General features: G+C 49.7%; 5 protein-coding genes across 5 annotated transcripts; 3 read left to right on the top strand and 2 right to left on the bottom strand.

Moving 5' to 3' along the window:
* Positions 1–467: 467 nt before the first annotated feature.
* On the top strand, positions 468–2,239 carry COCVIDRAFT_24021 (hypothetical protein; the record flags this gene model as incomplete). The annotated part of the gene is made up of 4 exons (XM_014704247.1): positions 468–664; positions 719–943; positions 992–2,002; positions 2,065–2,239. The coding sequence occupies 4 exons, from the start codon at positions 468–470 to the stop codon at positions 2,237–2,239; spliced, it is 1,608 nt and encodes a 535-aa protein (XP_014559733.1).
* A 133-nt stretch (positions 2,240–2,372) lies between these two features.
* Positions 2,373–3,216, bottom strand: COCVIDRAFT_90984 (hypothetical protein; the record flags this gene model as incomplete). Its single annotated transcript, XM_014704334.1, has 3 exons — positions 2,373–2,530; positions 2,579–3,004; positions 3,063–3,216. 3 exons carry the CDS (start codon positions 3,214–3,216, stop codon positions 2,373–2,375), a joined length of 738 nt encoding a protein of 245 aa, XP_014559820.1.
* Positions 3,217–7,323: 4,107 nt separating this feature from the next.
* COCVIDRAFT_90862 (hypothetical protein) lies at positions 7,324–9,071 on the top strand (the record flags this gene model as incomplete). The annotated part of the gene is made up of 2 exons (XM_014704333.1): positions 7,324–8,774; positions 8,888–9,071. The coding sequence occupies 2 exons, from the start codon at positions 7,324–7,326 to the stop codon at positions 9,069–9,071; spliced, it is 1,635 nt and encodes a 544-aa protein (XP_014559819.1).
* A 229-nt stretch (positions 9,072–9,300) lies between these two features.
* On the bottom strand, positions 9,301–12,755 carry COCVIDRAFT_13413 (hypothetical protein; the record flags this gene model as incomplete). Its single annotated transcript, XM_014704227.1, has 3 exons — positions 9,301–9,520; positions 9,583–12,457; positions 12,515–12,755. 3 exons carry the CDS (start codon positions 12,753–12,755, stop codon positions 9,301–9,303), a joined length of 3,336 nt encoding a protein of 1,111 aa, XP_014559713.1.
* Positions 12,756–13,972: 1,217 nt separating this feature from the next.
* On the top strand, positions 13,973–16,454 carry COCVIDRAFT_35102 (hypothetical protein; the record flags this gene model as incomplete). The annotated part of the gene is made up of 3 exons (XM_014704332.1): positions 13,973–14,317; positions 14,401–16,219; positions 16,414–16,454. The coding sequence occupies 3 exons, from the start codon at positions 13,973–13,975 to the stop codon at positions 16,452–16,454; spliced, it is 2,205 nt and encodes a 734-aa protein (XP_014559818.1).
* Between the last annotated feature and the right edge of the window lie 932 nt (positions 16,455–17,386).

Below are 17,386 nucleotides of genomic sequence, written 5' to 3'. Positions count from 1 at the left end.
TTTACAAAACGTCTATGTATCATGCCAATCACGAATCAAAATCGTATCAAAGAAACCGGGTAATCTAGCACATAGTTGGATTAACCTGCAGAATGACCTGCTTGCTATCATCAGACTTGCCATTTTCGCGTTGACTTGCTACTTTCGTGTGGACTTACTGTTTTCTCAACTACACCCCGGCTCGCACGATAGCTACTCAACCGCGTCCTCCGTCATCTGCCTATCACAGCACATTGCTATCTCTCAATCCTGAAAATCAACTTTCAGGACAAAATCATGGAGGTTGGAGATCATACAGAATCTTATCAAAAGCAAGTTGACGCAATTGGGTAACCTGTCGCACCCTGCACAACCAATGCTCGGATAACCCCACCCGTATACCCCAACATCCTTATAATGTTTCCCATCTTCTCCCAATGCCCTAAACGTCTCTTCCCATTTGATTGAGCGATATTGTATTCTTCAAGATGGCAGGCGAATTTAATGATCTTGACGTGAGACCTGTTCCAGGTACCGTTCATCTAGTGGACCTGGACCACAGCATGCGCGCTCGCCATGCTGAAGATGGAGATATTGTTCTGGACCCTGCACCCTCGAGCGACCCGAATGACCCGCTCAATTGGTCTCCACGCCGTAAAGTCATGTCCACTATATGTATCAACCTGTGCGTGCCCACCTGACCAGCTTCTGTAGTCAATTGCTAATGCTTTTCGTGAAGATATACGTGGATGACTGGTATCGCGGTATCAACAGTATATTCTGTATTAGTGCCGCTTTCAAAGGCCTCTGGAGTCTCCGTGTCAACCCTAAATGAAGGCACAGGTTATATGTTTCTGTTTCTTGGGTGGGGACTCCTCTTCTGGCAGCCGTTTGCTTTGCGATATGGAAAACGACTCACTTTTCTGATATCTGTTTTGGGAGCTATTGGTACCAGCATCTGGAGGTATGAAAACCATAATGTATGCTTCTTTGAACTCACTGACTGTTCCAGCGCCCACGTCAAGAGCAATGGCGAATGGATCGCTCGATGCATCGTAACAGGCTTCTTCGTCGCCCCCGTAGAAGCCCTCCCTGAGATCTCAGTAACTGACGTATACTTCACCCACCAACGCGGGCTCTACATGGGCTACTACGCCCTCTCACTCGCGGGCAGCAACTACTTCGCTCCAATCATCAGCGGATTTATCTCTGAAGGCCAAGGCTGGCAATGGGTCTTCTACTGGCCCGCCATTTTCCTCGGCTGCACCCTCATATTCCTCTTCTTCTGCCTGGAAGAATCAAACTACGTCCGTAAAGTCGACGGGGTACCCATCCAAATACCTAGCTCACAACCACCTCAAAAAGGTGTACCCGACGAAGAAAAAGTCGAAGCAGCAACCAGACAAACGACGGGAAGCGACGAAATCGGAACCTCTTCAAAGACATATATCCAGAAACTCTCCCTCTGGCAGCCGTCCCCAGGCACTAACGTCTTCGAGCGCGCAAAACGCAGCCTACTATACCTCACCTGGCCCCTGATTTTCTACTCCGGATTCAGCTACGGCTCCTACCTCATCTGGTTCAACGTCCTCAACGCCACGACCTCCATCATCCTCGGAGGCCCAGGCTACAACTTCAAGCCCTCAATGGTCGGTCTCAGCTACGTTTCGTGCTGCATCGGGGTGATCGTTGGCGTCTTTTTCTCCGGCCGATTCAGCGATTGGCTGACTATCAAACTCGCGCGGAAGAATAACGGTATCATGGAAGCGGAGCACAGGCTCTGGCCTTTTGTGCTCTGTCTGGTCATGGTACCTGCTTCCCTGATCCTGTGGGGCGTCGGCGCTGCACATGGGGTGCACTGGTCTGGACTCATGGTCGCAATGGCATGTCTGGCTTTCTCGTCGACGATTGGAGTCACGCTCAGTGTTAACTACATGGTCGATAGTTATCATGATATCAGCGGGGATGCTATTGTTTCGGTTATTCTCGTCCGAAATACCATGTCGTTTGCGATTAGTTATGGGTAAGTCTTTTTTCCTCGTTCATGTCCTGGAAAGTCTGAGAGACGGCGCTGACGAATAGTAGTATCACACCGTGGTTGAGAACCCTCGGATACCAGAACTGCTTCATCTCTGCTGCTTTCATCGGAATGGCTGCTTCGTCAATATTCCTGGTCGCGATAAAATATGGCAAGGCCATGCGAACCAAGAGTAGCAGTAAATACTACAGCATTGTTAATGCTGAGAAGGCTTCGTTCTGAAAGCTGTATTGTCACAGCAACACAACAATATTTATAGTAGTTATCTGAAAGTAGAGAATTCAAAGAGGTCAAAAATAAATTGGAATACAATCTCATCAAGGCATAACTAGAAATATACAGAACTTAGCTTATCTTACAAGACCAACAGAGCAAACAGTGCTAAGCCACCAAGCTGGGCCGCCGTCCTCACTGGAACGCTAGCCTTGCCAGCTGCGCCTTCAAACGGCACTAGCGTACTCGAAGGTGCAGCTCCCGCACCGGTACCACTCGGTGACACACCGGTCGCTGCTGCTGGAGCTCCGCTCACCGAAGCTGAAGATCCAGTTGCTGATGCTGCACCTGCTCGTCCATCCACGTGAAAATAATTCGCCGCAAGAGGAGCGTCCACACCGTTTTCCGACATGAAAGCCTCAATATCGAAGTTGATGCGATTTTGCACATTGGCATAAGTAGATTCAGAAACACTGAGGTTGGAAGGTTGCTTGAACAAGAGCTCGACGTAGCGATGGGGGACTGTGTCGACTGGTGGCGGGTTTGGAGGAAGATATGCTGCTGGGCCTGTTTGGGATGAGGCGAGAAGTCTGGCGGCGCCGCTGAGTTGCTGCCTTGTTGCTCGGAAGCCCGTGTTCATGCAGTGCAAGAGTACGCGGCGTTCTGTGGTGCCGTTTGCTGGTGGGACATCCAGGTCTAGCATGATGAACATGTACTGTTCATTCATGTTGATCAAGGCGCTGGATAAAGCAAGTCTGGGCTGGGTTGCGGCGGCTAGATACATGTCAGACGCTGTTTCTAGGGAACATGGTAAGTAGCACCGAATACTTACCGGCTCTTGGTATCAGTTGGCCTGGGGTATCGATCATTGTGGAGTTGAAAATGACCTCGAGTTTGTTTGCAGCCTCAGGTGTGAAACCAGGCGGTGCCTGCGCCTGTACAAGGCCAGCAATGGCAATGGCCAATATTGATGTGGAGAAAAACATGATGTTTGTGATGCTCGTGATAAATGTGCAAAATCGGAAAACAGTCGTTTGAGCAGATGAATGGGAATGGTATCTCAGTATGAATGTGGCCCTGCAAGCCTAATGGGAGAATATCTACCTTAATATACAAAACAGGCATACGCGGCCCCAAGGCAAGAATGCAAGAGCTGTGCCACAAGCTGTCGCACCGTGATCAATGCATAGGGCAGATGTTGTGCTCACGAAGGCTGGTTCGCGTATCCTTGAAACGGGTACTGCACGAGGGCCCAGGTGTCGCGTCTTGGCAAAAACCACATTGCATTCCCGAAGTGTATCAAAGAAGCAATAAGCTGTTACCTAATTGGGTAATCTGTTGCTTCTCCTGGTGAGGCGTTCAAGGTAAGAGTCCAAGGCAAATCTTGGCGGTCAGTGCAAAGGCTGGGTCATCGGGGATGCGATAGGATTTACGCCCCGTCATGATCTATGTCAGCTTATCCAAGATTCCGGACCAAGGCCTTGTCCTGAATGGTTGCGCAAGGCTTTGAACCAATATGTGAAGGAGAGACAAGTATCAACATGGCTGGTTGAAAGTTTCTTGGTTCGTTCGGGTCTCCATGAGGCGTCCCGGGACTTGCCTTGGTCAGCTCTTCGGCACATTGATGTACAGCAATCGGATGCAACATCGACACCCGATGCGGAAAAAAACAGGCTAATTTCAGGAAACGGACTGCGTAATCGAGGGCTTTGCCCAAAGATGTGGACACCATGACAATGGGGCTGTGCGATTGGTTTTTTAATGCGGTCATGATCAATTGGAATGCGGCATTCTTGAGCTGAAAATAAAAGACGTTATCCGGAACCGTACTAGGGACGTTCCTAGAGGAGAAGCCAAGGAGTTTGATGATGAAGCTCGCAATGGCATTGTGACTGCAGGTGATAACATCGTACTCCAGGTAATAGTGAGGACAAGGTCAAACGCGCTAGCCAGCACTCACGTGACAGCGCGTACAATGACAGTCTGTGCTTCCTAGCGCCGATGGCGGCCCTGCACCCCTCATGATCACGCAGCCTCCCCATGCTTTCTACGACGATCCACCGCAGCAGGCGGAGCTCACCGAGTCTGCTTTGGAGTTGTAGTAGACGGCGTCTGATGGCCGCTACCGCCTCCACTAAAGCTGAAGCCGCTTCCACTATCAAGTCAACAACTTCACAATGGCCACTTTCCTTCTCCTTGCAATTGCCCAAAGCACAACCCACCACGCTGCGATCATATGGCTTTTCTTCAGATCAACCTGCGCCGCCCTTATGGTGGAGCCACCGCTTTTACCGGGGGCCGGAGGGCAAGGAGATTGAAATCATGTATAGCAAAACGAAAGCAGACTCGGAAGCCATTGCCCAGCGATTTCTCGAGGAGCCTATCATTGGATTCGACATGGAATGGCCTTGGGGGTATTGGGTCGAAGACACTCTGCAAAATAAAATTGGTCTAATTCAGATTGCTTCTGAAGACAAAATCGGGCTGATCCACATCGGACTGCATCCAGGAAAGACAAGTAGCGACATCATTGCGCCTTCATTGAAGAAGATCATTGAGGATCCAAATATTGGAAAGGTGGGGGTCAACATATTGAGAGCTGATTTCTCAAGATTGAGCCGATACTTTGGACTCCAGCCGAAAGGCGCCATTGAATTGAGTCATCTAAACCGGCTTGTGAAGTTCGGGCCTCGCACACCAGAGTATGTAACTGTCAAACTGGTGAGCTTGGCACAACAAGTGGAAGAACAGCTTGGTTTGCCACTGTACAAAGGTGATGTGAGGACAAGCAACTGGAGCAAACCGTTGTCAGAAGAGCAGATCGAATATGCAGCCGGAGATGCTTACGCCGGTTTCATGCTTTACAAATGCATGAATGCAAAGAGACTCACAATGAAGCCGACGCCACCTCCCCCAATATATGCGGAAAGGTACCCAAGCGGGAGAGCTTCAAGGGACGATCCAATCATTTTAGATGTTGGAGATGGAACAACTATCACAACAGCAGATTTTTTTGGTGTCAAGCCTGTAAAGAGCAGTGTAACATCGACAACCTCTAAAGTACTGGCTACAAAAAAGAGCTTAGAGCCTCTTGACGAGACCTCGCAGGCTCTTTATGAAATGCTGCTTGTGCGTCGAGCGCTTCTTGCAGACAAGGGAAAAGTCTCGCCAACGCGTGTAGTTTCGGATGTTTTGCTCAGGGCCATTGCACTGGCACGACCTCTGGATACATCTGCTTTGCTTGCGATCAGAGGTGTGGGGAAGGTTCAACAGCAGAATTACGGAAATGAATGGCTTCAGGCCATTTCGGAATTCCTAACAAAAAACAGTATCGAGAAGCCAGCCAGCACCGACAAACGTTCACCGTCAAAGGAAGAGGATGCTCAAGTTCTCTGCACACCACGCCGCATCCAGGTGGCTCGTCAGGTCTCATCAGACTCGTCTTCGTCCCTTGCTTTCGACGACTCAGCACCAAGGGCGCCTCAACTACATACCGGTTTATCTTTCACTCTAGCTGAGTCCAAGCTTAACACAGATGGCGCCGCCCTGAAAGACGACGAGTCAGATTACGGCTCCGATGATACACTCCTATCTCTAGACTTTGGCAGTCCGAGCAAGCGGCGAGAAAGCTCTGGCACAAAGCGCAAGTGGGCCGAGAGTCCAACAAAGCAGAATCACGTACACCACCATGTTCATGAACCCCATGAGACACCACCGCGCTTTAAATCCTTGCACGACTCAAAATCCGCTTCCCTCCTTACTGGCCTTACCCCTCGTGCAAGACAAGAGAGGAACTTTTCCCAAGAACCATCCATATCCCATGCACTTTCCCTTGCAGCAAGCAGAGCAACACCCTCAAAATCGGGGCCTACCATCCGAAAGAGCCCATCCCATACCTCTCCAAGGCAAGCACCATTGATATCGGATTCCGGCCTCAGCCCTTCCTCCCGCATTGCAAAATCCAAACTTCTAGCATTCAGCAAACTCGTCACGAGCAAACTCCCAGAACGCCGGCCACCTACCGCTCCGCCCATCGTCTCGCCACACACGCTCGATTTAATTGTGCGTGCGCGGCCACAGACGCAGGAGGATTTGGAGCGGATACCGGGTGTGGATAGCTTGCTGTTGGCGTGTGAGACGACAGGCATGGATCTGTTGAGGAATGTGATTAAGTTTGTAGGGGCGGAGAAGTTTGGGTAGTACATATGATTCAGTTAGATTCAATCAGTATTCTGGTATATACATGGTAAATAGGTTTTTAGAAAGAGGGGTTTTTATTCGTCTGTACCCGTATGTTTCTGGCCAAGACTTCTTGGTGACTACTGCCTGGCACTAGATATATCACGACCTTTTGTATGCTGTTTCCTGTTGGTTTCGTCGTTTTGCTTTTCGATTAATCCCCATTGTGGATACAAATTTCGCCCACTACGGCGCGTCTTGTAGTAAGACATCCATCTGTACCTCACAGGAGTACCTCCATATACGGTCGTAGCTCCCAAACTACCTAATCATCCTAAGCACATCGCTACCGGTCTTCTGGGACGTCGGTTATACAATCCTCGGAGGTTTGACCGACGCTACTGCAAATAAGACCAAGAGAATAAAGCACTTACCAGGCCCTGAACTTCGTACTGCTCACGTCAGCCAAACCAAAGAAGAATGGAATGAATTTACTCGTACCAGACGGGCAGATGTTGCGTTTGTAGTGCAGAACTTGGGAATATAGCTGTTATGCCCAGATGGCTCTCATCTCTCGTTCCGCACATCCAGTGGGCAGTGTGCTGCGGCTGCTAATACTTAGTAGGGCGATTCAATTTTGACTTGCTCACCAAGAGGTTCATCGCAATTGATGATTTGGCGGCTACAGCGGAGGACCTCCGACGGTATGAAATGGTCGGCGATCGTGCACAGATCAATGAGGAAAGGTTGTCAGTGACATGCAGCGCAGCGTTGTTTCATCTGGCAATGCTGCTGGGGTCTACCCAGCCCCGTTGGCCGGCCGCTACTCATATATATAAGTATACTGTAGACTGTGCCACCGGACCCATGAATTCAGACGTTCCATCACTGATCCACCATCAGAGACACTCAACATGGGAGCGGAGGGATTGGGGCTGTACGGCCTATTGACGCTTCCGCACATTGTCGTTGCCATCGTCACGTACTGGATCACCGCTACAGTCTACTACTTTCTCACCGCACCGAAATTACCTGCAGACGTACCATGTATGGGCTACGGGACAGGGTGGATAGGTGGGATTCGCAACTTCTTCGCTATTACAAAGAGTAAAGAATGGGTGGTTACTGGATACTACCAATACAACCGCAATGACCAGGCTTTTGTGTTGCCCCCCACGCTGGGCATGCCGCCTGAGATTGTCATACCGAAAAGCCAAATGGCATGGATGTTTGACCTATCTGATGAGGTTGCCAGTGCGAGTGAGCCTCACTACGATATGTTTAACGGCGACTGGGTGCTTCTCGACCCCATCATTCTCAAAGACCCCTATCACGAACACGTCATCCACAAGAACATGATCCGCAATCTAAAAACACTTATTCCAGGCCTCAATGACCAGATACCGGGGGCTATTATGGATGTCTTCGGTACTGACACGGAGAGTTGGATGAAGCTGGACGTCATGGGCTCGTTCTCCAAGATAGTCCCCCGTCTATCCAGCTTCCTAACTGTCGGACCCCCTCTATGCCACAATCCCGAGTTTAACAAGGCCGCTCAGGCTTTGACCATGGACATTACACTCATGCAAATCATGGTAGTCCTCACACCCAAAGCAATCCAGCCACTTGCTGGTGCCCTCCTAAGTCTACGCAACAGATACCACTTCGGGCAAGCATCCCGCTTCGCCCTACCCATAATCAAACAGCGCATCGCCGACATCCAAAAGAAGGACGCTGGCCACCCCGACTACACCTCCTGGACCGAACCCCAAGACTTCTTCACATGGTCCTACCGCACCGCGCAATCCGAAAACCGCCCGGAAGAAATGCAGCCACACCGACTCGCCCTCCGCACAATGGGCGTCCTCTTCGCCAGTCAGACAACAGTACTGACTATGTACGACTCAATCATCAACATCCTGCACGCCGGACAGCAAACTATCCGCGCCCTTCGCGAGGAATCGCACCGCATCCTCCACGAAGAAGGCGGCCACTACACCCCCCAAGGCCTCTCCCGCATGCACCGCCTCGACTCTGCCATCCGCGAAGCCCAACGCAAATCTCCCATAGGCCTCACTCTCTCCACCCGCAAAATCGTAGCTCGCAACGGCGTCACAGCGCCAAATGGCACGCATTTTCCCTACGGCACCCTGCTGTCGTGTCCCTGGATGCCGATTGCGGGCGACGAAACGATTTACGATAACCCAGGTGAATACGATGCGTTTCGGTATTCGCGGCCGATGGAAGAATATGCAAAGTTGAGTGAGGAGGAAAGGAAAGATGTCGATGTGTTGAGTATTAAGCAAAAGGCACTTGTTACAACGAGTTTTGAGCATTTGCAGTTTGGACATGGGAGACATGCTTGGTACGTTTTATCCCCCCCCCCCTTCCCTTACCACGTACGCCAGAGCGGTTGGTCTCTTTTTTTTTGGCCGGAAACTTTGGAGAGATGGAGAGAAGGCTAATGCAAGAGTACAGTCCAGGTCGCTTCCTCGCTGCGCACGAACTCAAAATCATCATCTCGTATTTACTGCTGCATTATGACTTCAAGCCTCTGGCTGAAGGACCGAAGATTCTGTGGGTTATTAGGTATCATGTTCCGCTTTCGGTGCAGATTGAGACGAGGAGGCGCAAGGCGGTGTGGACGCTGGAGGATGAGTGAGAAGAGGGCAAGGAAGCCAGTTGGTGTGGGTGATGTAAAGATGCTCTGAGGGGGTTCGTTGTTGCAAGTGGGAATGAAGATGTCCATTTCGACCTCTGGAAATCGTTTAGATGTAAGAAACTTACAGCGTGTGGGAAGATGTGTTAGCCCCCAAAAAATCATACGACAATAAAACCATCTATTCGAAATTTCAAGTCTCGATTCGAAGGAGATTATCTGGGTATCTACTTCATGTCGTATCTCCATTAGCCTTCTTCTCCGCACTCACTTCTACTTTCTCTTCTTTCCCCTCTTGTTTTGTTTCTGCTTCTTTGGATTCAGGTTTTGGCTCAGCTTTTGGCTCCGCTACCGTCTTACTGACTACCAGGCCAATGAGATGGGAACCGACGTTACCCGCGCCGTCAATTGGACCAAGTTTTGCATCAAAGAGTTTTGCTTCACGTAGTAAACTGTGGTAGTTTGTTAGTAAACATGTACATTCGCAGTTGACGAAGCAGTCTGATTTACTTACCGTGCTTTCCCTGCTGCCGTCTTAACAGGCGCTTCCTTGATGACTTTACCAACCTGCTCCCTGTAGCTTTCAAATACCGGGCCCATGATCATGCGGACCTGGATCTCGCTCAGGTATTTGTTGATAACCTTGTGCATAGTGACTGTGTCTTTGGTCAAACTCTCCATGCTGGGACTAACATCTTTGTTGGCCTCAGCCTCGCTGTCCCAATCAACCTTTTTGAGACTACGCATGTGCACCGTAGCACGGCCGGAGAGAATATCTGTCAGCTTCTCGTGGATTTGATTCTGCTGGTCGTGCAGCAAGCGCTTGACGTTGTCGAATTCGCCAAGAGATGACTTGTTGCTGGCAGAGGCGATGCGGCGCCGGAAACACTCGCGGATGTAGGGAAGGATAGCGATTATAAAAGACAGGGTTTGAGACGCAATGGTAAGGTGCTTGGTATTGATATTCTTGAGACCAGCCGAATGCATGGCTCCAGCACCAAGAATAAGTTGGCATAGGCGTGAGTTGAAGAGCTTGATGTATTCACACAGCGAGGCAGCGACTTCAGAGGTCATACTTGGCATGACGGAGACGAGGATCTCGAAGCGCTCGATTCCCCTTATAACGACAGAAGAAGACGAAGATATTGTGTACTTTTCCTCGTCCACAATGGCGGGCACAGTAGTCTTGTTCTTCTCCTTGGGTTTGTCTTCAGAGCCGCCATTAGTTTTAGCGGATGTGCCATTTGTAGTCGGTTCTTGAATCTCCCGCAGGATATTGCCAGTTTCTGCCCAGTTTGGAGGGTCACTCTCCATACCCTTCAATAACCGCGCAAGAACCTCTGTGTCTTCAGCGTCAAAGTCTTTTGGTTCCCAACGATCTGAGTCCATGGCTCTGGCAAGCTCCTGTTTTTCAAAGTCTCCAAACTTGGACACGAAGTCGGTGATGTGTGTGTTCACCACGCCCTTCAACGCAGCACCGGATCTTCCAGAAACTGCCTCGCACTCGTCGGCAAACAGCCTGCACATGGTGAAATACCTAAGGAATCTATCGAGTGGGAGGCTTGCAGTCGCCTCCGAGCGAACTCTCAGCAACTTAGTGATCTGCGTCTGGGCAGCATCGACTGCCTGGCCAAGGAGGCTTGACATATCCAAAGCTTGCATAATCTCCATCTGCAAGTCGGTGGAAGAGGGTGGCGGTACGCCGTTGCCCAGGTAATCATCAATGTTGTTGAGGTAGGAATTCCTAGGGGATAGTAGACCGCCTGCAGAGACAGGGGGTGTGGTGACACCACTGGTTACGTCGAGCAACACTTTAACCAAAGTACTGAGTCGACGCAGTGCCTCGCCAATATCGGTAAAAATGTTGGCGAAGAAGTCTTCTGCATCGCCAGGGTCCATCGCTCGCAAATTTCGTGCAAGAATCGAGTTCTTGTCCGCCTGGCTTTGTCCGCGACCACCTCTTGTTGATACAGAGGCCATTGATCCGGTATCGTCATCTGAAGAGCTTGGTAGATGTTTCCTGATGATAATTTTCATCTCCTTTAGGACCGCTTCCCTGAACGTTGTACTCGCCTGGTTCGTGAACTGTGCTCCACTAAGGCCGTATAAGCTAGCTCGGAGGTCCGCTCGGAGCTCGTTCTCGGTCGACATGTAAGCAGGAAGAGTTGTTTTAAGCTTCTGATTGCTACCCCGTCCTTTCTGAGAGGCGGCGACCCATCTTTCCAATGTCTCCTGGTTCGGGACACGCTTGACGTGCTCACGCAGATCCGTAAGTAAGGTGTCTACAAAACGTGCCTCGAACCCTCTTCCGATCCGAAACTTGATCTCAGTCATACTTTCAAATACGTCATCCAGGGCTCTTAAAGGTCGTAAATCAATTAGTTTTGGGGGCAGCCGCGTTTTCAGCCACGAGGTCCCCTGTGTGTCGGTGATATCCAATGCACCAGTAACGAGGCGTTCTATCATTTCGATCCGAGTCATGGCAGTTTCCAGGTCGCCTTCAACGACGGCCTCGTCGCAATATGAAAGCCCTATAATTACGGCTTGGAGCTGGTCGACTGAGTCGGCCAGCCTTCTCAGGTTCTCTCTCCGCCTCTTCATTTCGACAACCTTCAAGCCCCCTATTGCCATCTGCTCATCCAATCTCTTCAGGTCTTCTCTCAGCCCTTTTATCCTGGCGACGGAGTCTGCAGCTTCGGTCTGCAGTTCGCGGAGTGATCCCAGGGCGGCGAAAAAGGACGTTGATGCTGTTGAAATCGCGGATATCAGATGCACCTCGACAGTGTCCATGTACCATGATAGCTTCTCCTGTAGTATCGCATTCGTTGCCAGGGCCTTCCTCCCTATCGGTTGTGGTACGTCCAGCGCGCCCGGATCATCACTACTTATGCTCCTCACCGGCCTCACCACCTCGGATCGCTCACTGACAACGTCAAAAGTTCGTGGGTTCTCAATGTGGAAGTTTTCGTCAAAGTAAATATTGGGTATCGTAGAAAGCGGCGTAATTGCCGGTAAGGGACGCTTTGACGCGCTCGTTCGGCGTTTCGGTTTGGGGGTGGTATCTGGGCCAAAGGGCGCTGCTGCTAGGTTTGGTGTGCCAGCTGGCGAGGGAGCCAGGCTGTCAGGACCATCGTCTTTTGTTGACGCCCTCCTCGGTTGTTGTGCAGACTCGCCAGCTTCTGCCTTTGCACGCTGAAAGGCATCATAGAGATTACCGACTTGGGTGAGATAGGGATTGAAAGCTGAGGGGTCGACGTGGGGGATATGGGCGAGGGTCACTGGAGGTATGTCCTTGGTAGAGGGCGGTCGGTGGCTGGAGGTAGCCGTAGCGGTTGTATGGGGGACCATGCCGGTCCGCATAATGGGAGGGGTCAGAAGCGTCGAGATAGCTGAGCGGGGGTTAGCTATCCGCGCATACACGGACATGTGTCAGGGTGTGTCTTCACCATTGTTGCTCTGCTCTCTCACGGCGCCCATGGTGGTCTTGAAGTTACTGTCGAGTGAACCGCCGATGGAGTGAATTGAAGATGCGGTTGAGCCACGTCGCGGCTTGTAACGCCCGCCCGTCGAATTGGGCCTGCTTGTCCAGTCATGTTGTGATGGGGGCGCAAACGAGCCCTGAGGAGGATTTGGCGATAGGAATTCGAAGCTTTCGGTCGACTTTCGCGAGGCATCGGGAGAGGACATGGTGGCGGCGCAGGTCGGGGGTGTTCAATCGGTAGCGGCATGGGGGAATAAAGGAGTTTTATCGCATCTTGATTGGTATATCGAGTACTGTTGGGCCTCTGCTTATCCAACATGCAGGGGCAAGGAAACGGTGCAGTCGAAGCAATATGACATCGAGTCTTGGTTCAACGTCGTCGTGACTGGCCAAAGTTCCCACGCGCTCGGTGGTGACGGAGTGCATGGGCCCTGCAACTCCAACAGAGATACCGCAGCCGAAACACGACCGGCCACTTCTCCACCCGCAGCCCTACCTACATCTTATCTAACATTACATAGTCGACCTGGGTGAGATTGAGACAACTCTGTAAGGAAAAGGCTTTTTCTCTGGACAAAGGCGGTATTGTGAACCTGTTTCTTGGCAGGTGAGAAGATAAAGTCCATGATCATAGTAGTCCAGGAATGCACGCAGATGACTACCAAGAGTGCCCTTTATCACCTTCTCGTATGTGACATTCTATAGCCGTCGAAACCAAATATTCTTGTAGCTCTACAACTTGCCCGGATCGGTGGATTCCGTCTTGCAGCTTTCCCCAATCTGGATGATGCCTCATTGATACTCTAGGAAAGTTTTGATCTACACTGAGCGGTCTCTCCTACATTTCTTCTCTAGAGATTTTATGTGTGTACAGATCCCATCCATGGCTTGTAAGAATTGGTCCGTCCTCCGATCTGACTGTATATACTACATGCCAAGCCACGGTCATGTGACTTGATCACTTCACCGAAACCATGAGCTCCTCTGATTCCAGTGATCAGCATTAACACCACAAGGCATACATCCAACAAGCGAAGAAAACGTTGTCAAGCATGAAACGATAGTCTGCTACTGGCGGGCGATACGATCGCACGGCTTAAGCGAGGCGGCAGCTGAGACGCGTAGCCATGCTCAGCCTTGCTTAGACTGATGCCAACACATGTTGCCTTTTTGCCTAATGGCCAGGATTGAATTTTGCAGGAACCCCTTACTTTCCCATCTCTTTCGCAACTTCCTCTTCACATCTCTCATTGATTCATTTTAGCGATAACATATCTTGATCTTTCAGATTCCTATGCCTACCCACTCGTACCTTCGTGGCTAACTAACATGACCAAACACTAGTCAGCCAGCCTTGTCTCCACTATACACACATCTCAAGCAACGGCACGCTTTCTTCTTATGCGATTTGTTGATGCCAATCATGTCTGCAGCTCTGGGGAAAGCGTCATTGTTGAAACCCGAGATACGCCTCGCTCAAGCAGTCTCCGAATTCGAGGCCGGCCTCTCGACCGAGCAAAAAGCCACATTCCGTACACTTAAGTCGCAATCACGTTCAAGCACACCTGACCCAAGCGATGTCATGCGACTAACAGCCGAGATGGACCGCTCTATATCGACTAAATACGGCAGTCGGTGTTTTAGGCCTCGCTTTACGAACTTCCTTCAAGCTGTCCAGCGGTTTGTTGTAGTTGGAGATGTTATGGTTGGAGGGTCGCAAAACTTGATAGCATGTGGTGTGTGGTCGCTGGTGCGCATGTCTTTACTGGTCAGTATCATCATCAGCTTGCATCACCAGCATACGCTAATGCATCACAGTCGATCATAAGCCTGTCATCATAGATTGACAAGCTATCCTCGATGTTCATGGCCATTGGTCGCGCTGCGCCGCGTTACCAAACAATGGCCTTGCTGTATCCTCGATCCAAGAAGCTCCAATCACACCTTGCAGAATACTTCATCTTGGTAGTCAAGCTGTGTCATTACCTATTCAGATATGGACAAAAGTCTTCTATCCGACAGTTCACGTCTTCACTGAACGATACACTCCTGAAAACACTCCAAACAGACCTTGACAAGTGGGCAAACTCTAGCAGGGAAGAGATGAATTTGATTGAAGCTCAAGAGAGTTCCAAATTCAGGGCCTTTACCATGGACATGTTCAAATCTGGCGCGCTCCAGCGGAGACAGGAAACTAAAATGCGAATACTTGACTTCTGCTCCAAATACGACCACGAGACAGCATGGAAACAGATCAGAAAACTTGGCTACTCATCTTTTCACACGCAAAACTCGGAGTATCAAGAATGGAAAACTAGCTTGCTTCCTAGAACACTGATGTACACAGGCAAGCTGGGCTCAGGTAAATCTGTACTACTAGCCAACATCGTAGACGACCTTAATCTCTCCACTGAAAAGGGACAGTCTACCGTAGCATATTTCTTCTGCAAATATGATGTCTCGGAAAGCTTGCAGGCACAGACAATTGTTGGCTCCCTGATACGACAGCTATTGTCTTCCATCTCGGACCTCGGAGCACTTGCGAACCGCTGCGAAGATACTCAGAACAAAGGAGGTGATATAGAAGAGCTGCTTGAATCTCTGTTCCAAGGTTTTACTTCTGAACAGAAAGTATACCTCGTCATTGATGGCCTGGACGAATGCAACGTGGCGCAAAAGGAGATACTGATACACGCGATCCGAAAGATTCAAGACACACTCAAAGTCCGTATATGTGCTTCTATCCGAGAAGAGGCAGATAATAGTCTACAATCAATCACCAGACAAATCCGCGCTGTACGCGTCGTCTCGTTACCAGATGATAATCCGGATATTGAGACTTTCATTGAAACTGAACTAGAGCACCGCCTTATCCAGGGAATAATGACGGTCGGGGATCCAACTTTGATACTGGAAATCCAGGACGCTCTCTTGAAAGGCTCTCAAGGAATGTTTCTTTGGGTCGCTCTTCAGATAGAGACTTTGTGCAGATTAAAGACCGACCACGCCATGCGGGAAGCACTAGCAAACTTACCTAGAGATCTTTCAGAGACATTCTCAAGGATCCTACACAATTCCGGACGTTCAGATCCATCACTTCAAGTAAAAGTCCTACAGCTCGTCCTTACAGCTCGTCGACCATTGACGACGATTGAACTGCGTGAGGCTTTGAGCGTCATTCCTGGAGATGCTACCTGGGATCCTTCTAAGGTCTTACATGATGTTTACTTAGCGCTGGCTTGCTGTGGATGTCTTCTCGCTGTTGATGAGGAAGAGTATACAGTCCGGGTCATTCATCATAGCGTTCAGCAGTACATTCTCAACGGACTCGACAGCACGACACACCAGAAACTTACGGTCAAAGACGCGAAACGAACTATGGCAGATATTACTATAACATATCTTAACTATGGTGTCTTCGGAACTGACCTATCGAGAACAAAGATTCTCCCAGTTATGGCTGAATCAGCGCCATCCAAGATCTTACAAGCCACCATGGACTCTTCTAGCAGTGCACGCCAACTAGCTATAAGATTTCTCCAATCAAGGCGACAACCTACATTTGATTTGAGCAAGATCATTACAGAAACGCTCAAGTCATCTCATTCCGAAGATGAAACCTCGTTCAAGTTTTACAAATATGCAAATAAATATTGGCTAGAGCATTTGAGCCATGTATCAGGAAACAATGCGGCCATGTTCAGACTTTCTTGGAAATTGATTCATAGTCGGGCATCCACGTTCAAAATCTCAAAAGATGATCAAAGGACAATGAGAGCCGATGCTCACAATCACGAGAACGATAAAATTCTGAGCCTATTACTGCAGCTTGGAAAGATTCACGCAGATCCAGAATCCAAAAAGGCTGTGACAATGCTGATGTGGGCGGCATCAGAAGGAAGTAATGAAACGGTCGAAGTGCTGCTCAGGGATGGCCATACCAATGTGAACGAGAAAGATTTCAATGGATCCACAGCGCTTATGTGGGCAGTGACATTTGGACAGATAACCAATGCTGAGATACTGATCAACACTGGAAAAGCTGATAGCAATACTAAAGATAATAGTGGAAACACGGCACTAATGTGGGCGGTCTTAGGGGGGCGCAATGATCTGGTTGAAACGCCGTACACTATTGACAACGCCAAAGTTGATACGAGAGACCTAATAGGATTCAAAAAGCCAAAACGGATGTCACCCAATGAACGCCGGGACATGGTCAACTTGCTGCTTACCACTGGTAAAGCTGATGTTAACGCCAGTAACTACAGAGCATCTACATTACTGATGAAAGCGGCATCAAAGGGGTACAAGGACTTAGTTGAAACGCTTCTCCAATTTGGAGCCGATCCGAATATGACAGGTCCTTCAAGGCGCACGGCTCTCATGTACGCGGCAGAATTTGGAATGAGAGATTCAGTCGAAGTGCTACTCGATGTTGGCAAAGCTCACGTCGATGAAAGAGACTACAATGGGTGTACAGCTCTCATGCTCGCAGCAAAAAATGTGAACATTGAGATAGTGGAAATTCTGGTTCGCATCGGCAAAGCTAGTGTGGATATACAAGACCGTAACGGAGATACAGCTCTCATGTTCGCGACAAAGGCGAAGAGCGTGGAAATGGTGAACTTTCTGCTCAACATCGGCAAAGCTAATGTGAACGCGAAAAGTTATGGGGGACGTACAGCTCTCATGTGCGCATTGGAACAGGAGAATATGGAGGTGGCGAAGTTTCTGCTTAGCATCGGCAACGTTGACGTAAATAAGAGAGATAACGAGAGGCGTACAGCTTTAACAGAAGCGGTAATAAAAGAGCACGAGGAGATAGTCAAGCTGC

The sequence above is a fragment of the Bipolaris victoriae genome (assembly GCF_000527765.1).
Source record: "Bipolaris victoriae FI3 unplaced genomic scaffold scaffold_16, whole genome shotgun sequence".
Taxonomy (NCBI): Eukaryota; Fungi; Ascomycota; class Dothideomycetes; order Pleosporales; family Pleosporaceae; genus Bipolaris; species Bipolaris victoriae.
This window is presented reverse-complemented; position numbering and strand designations above follow the sequence as displayed.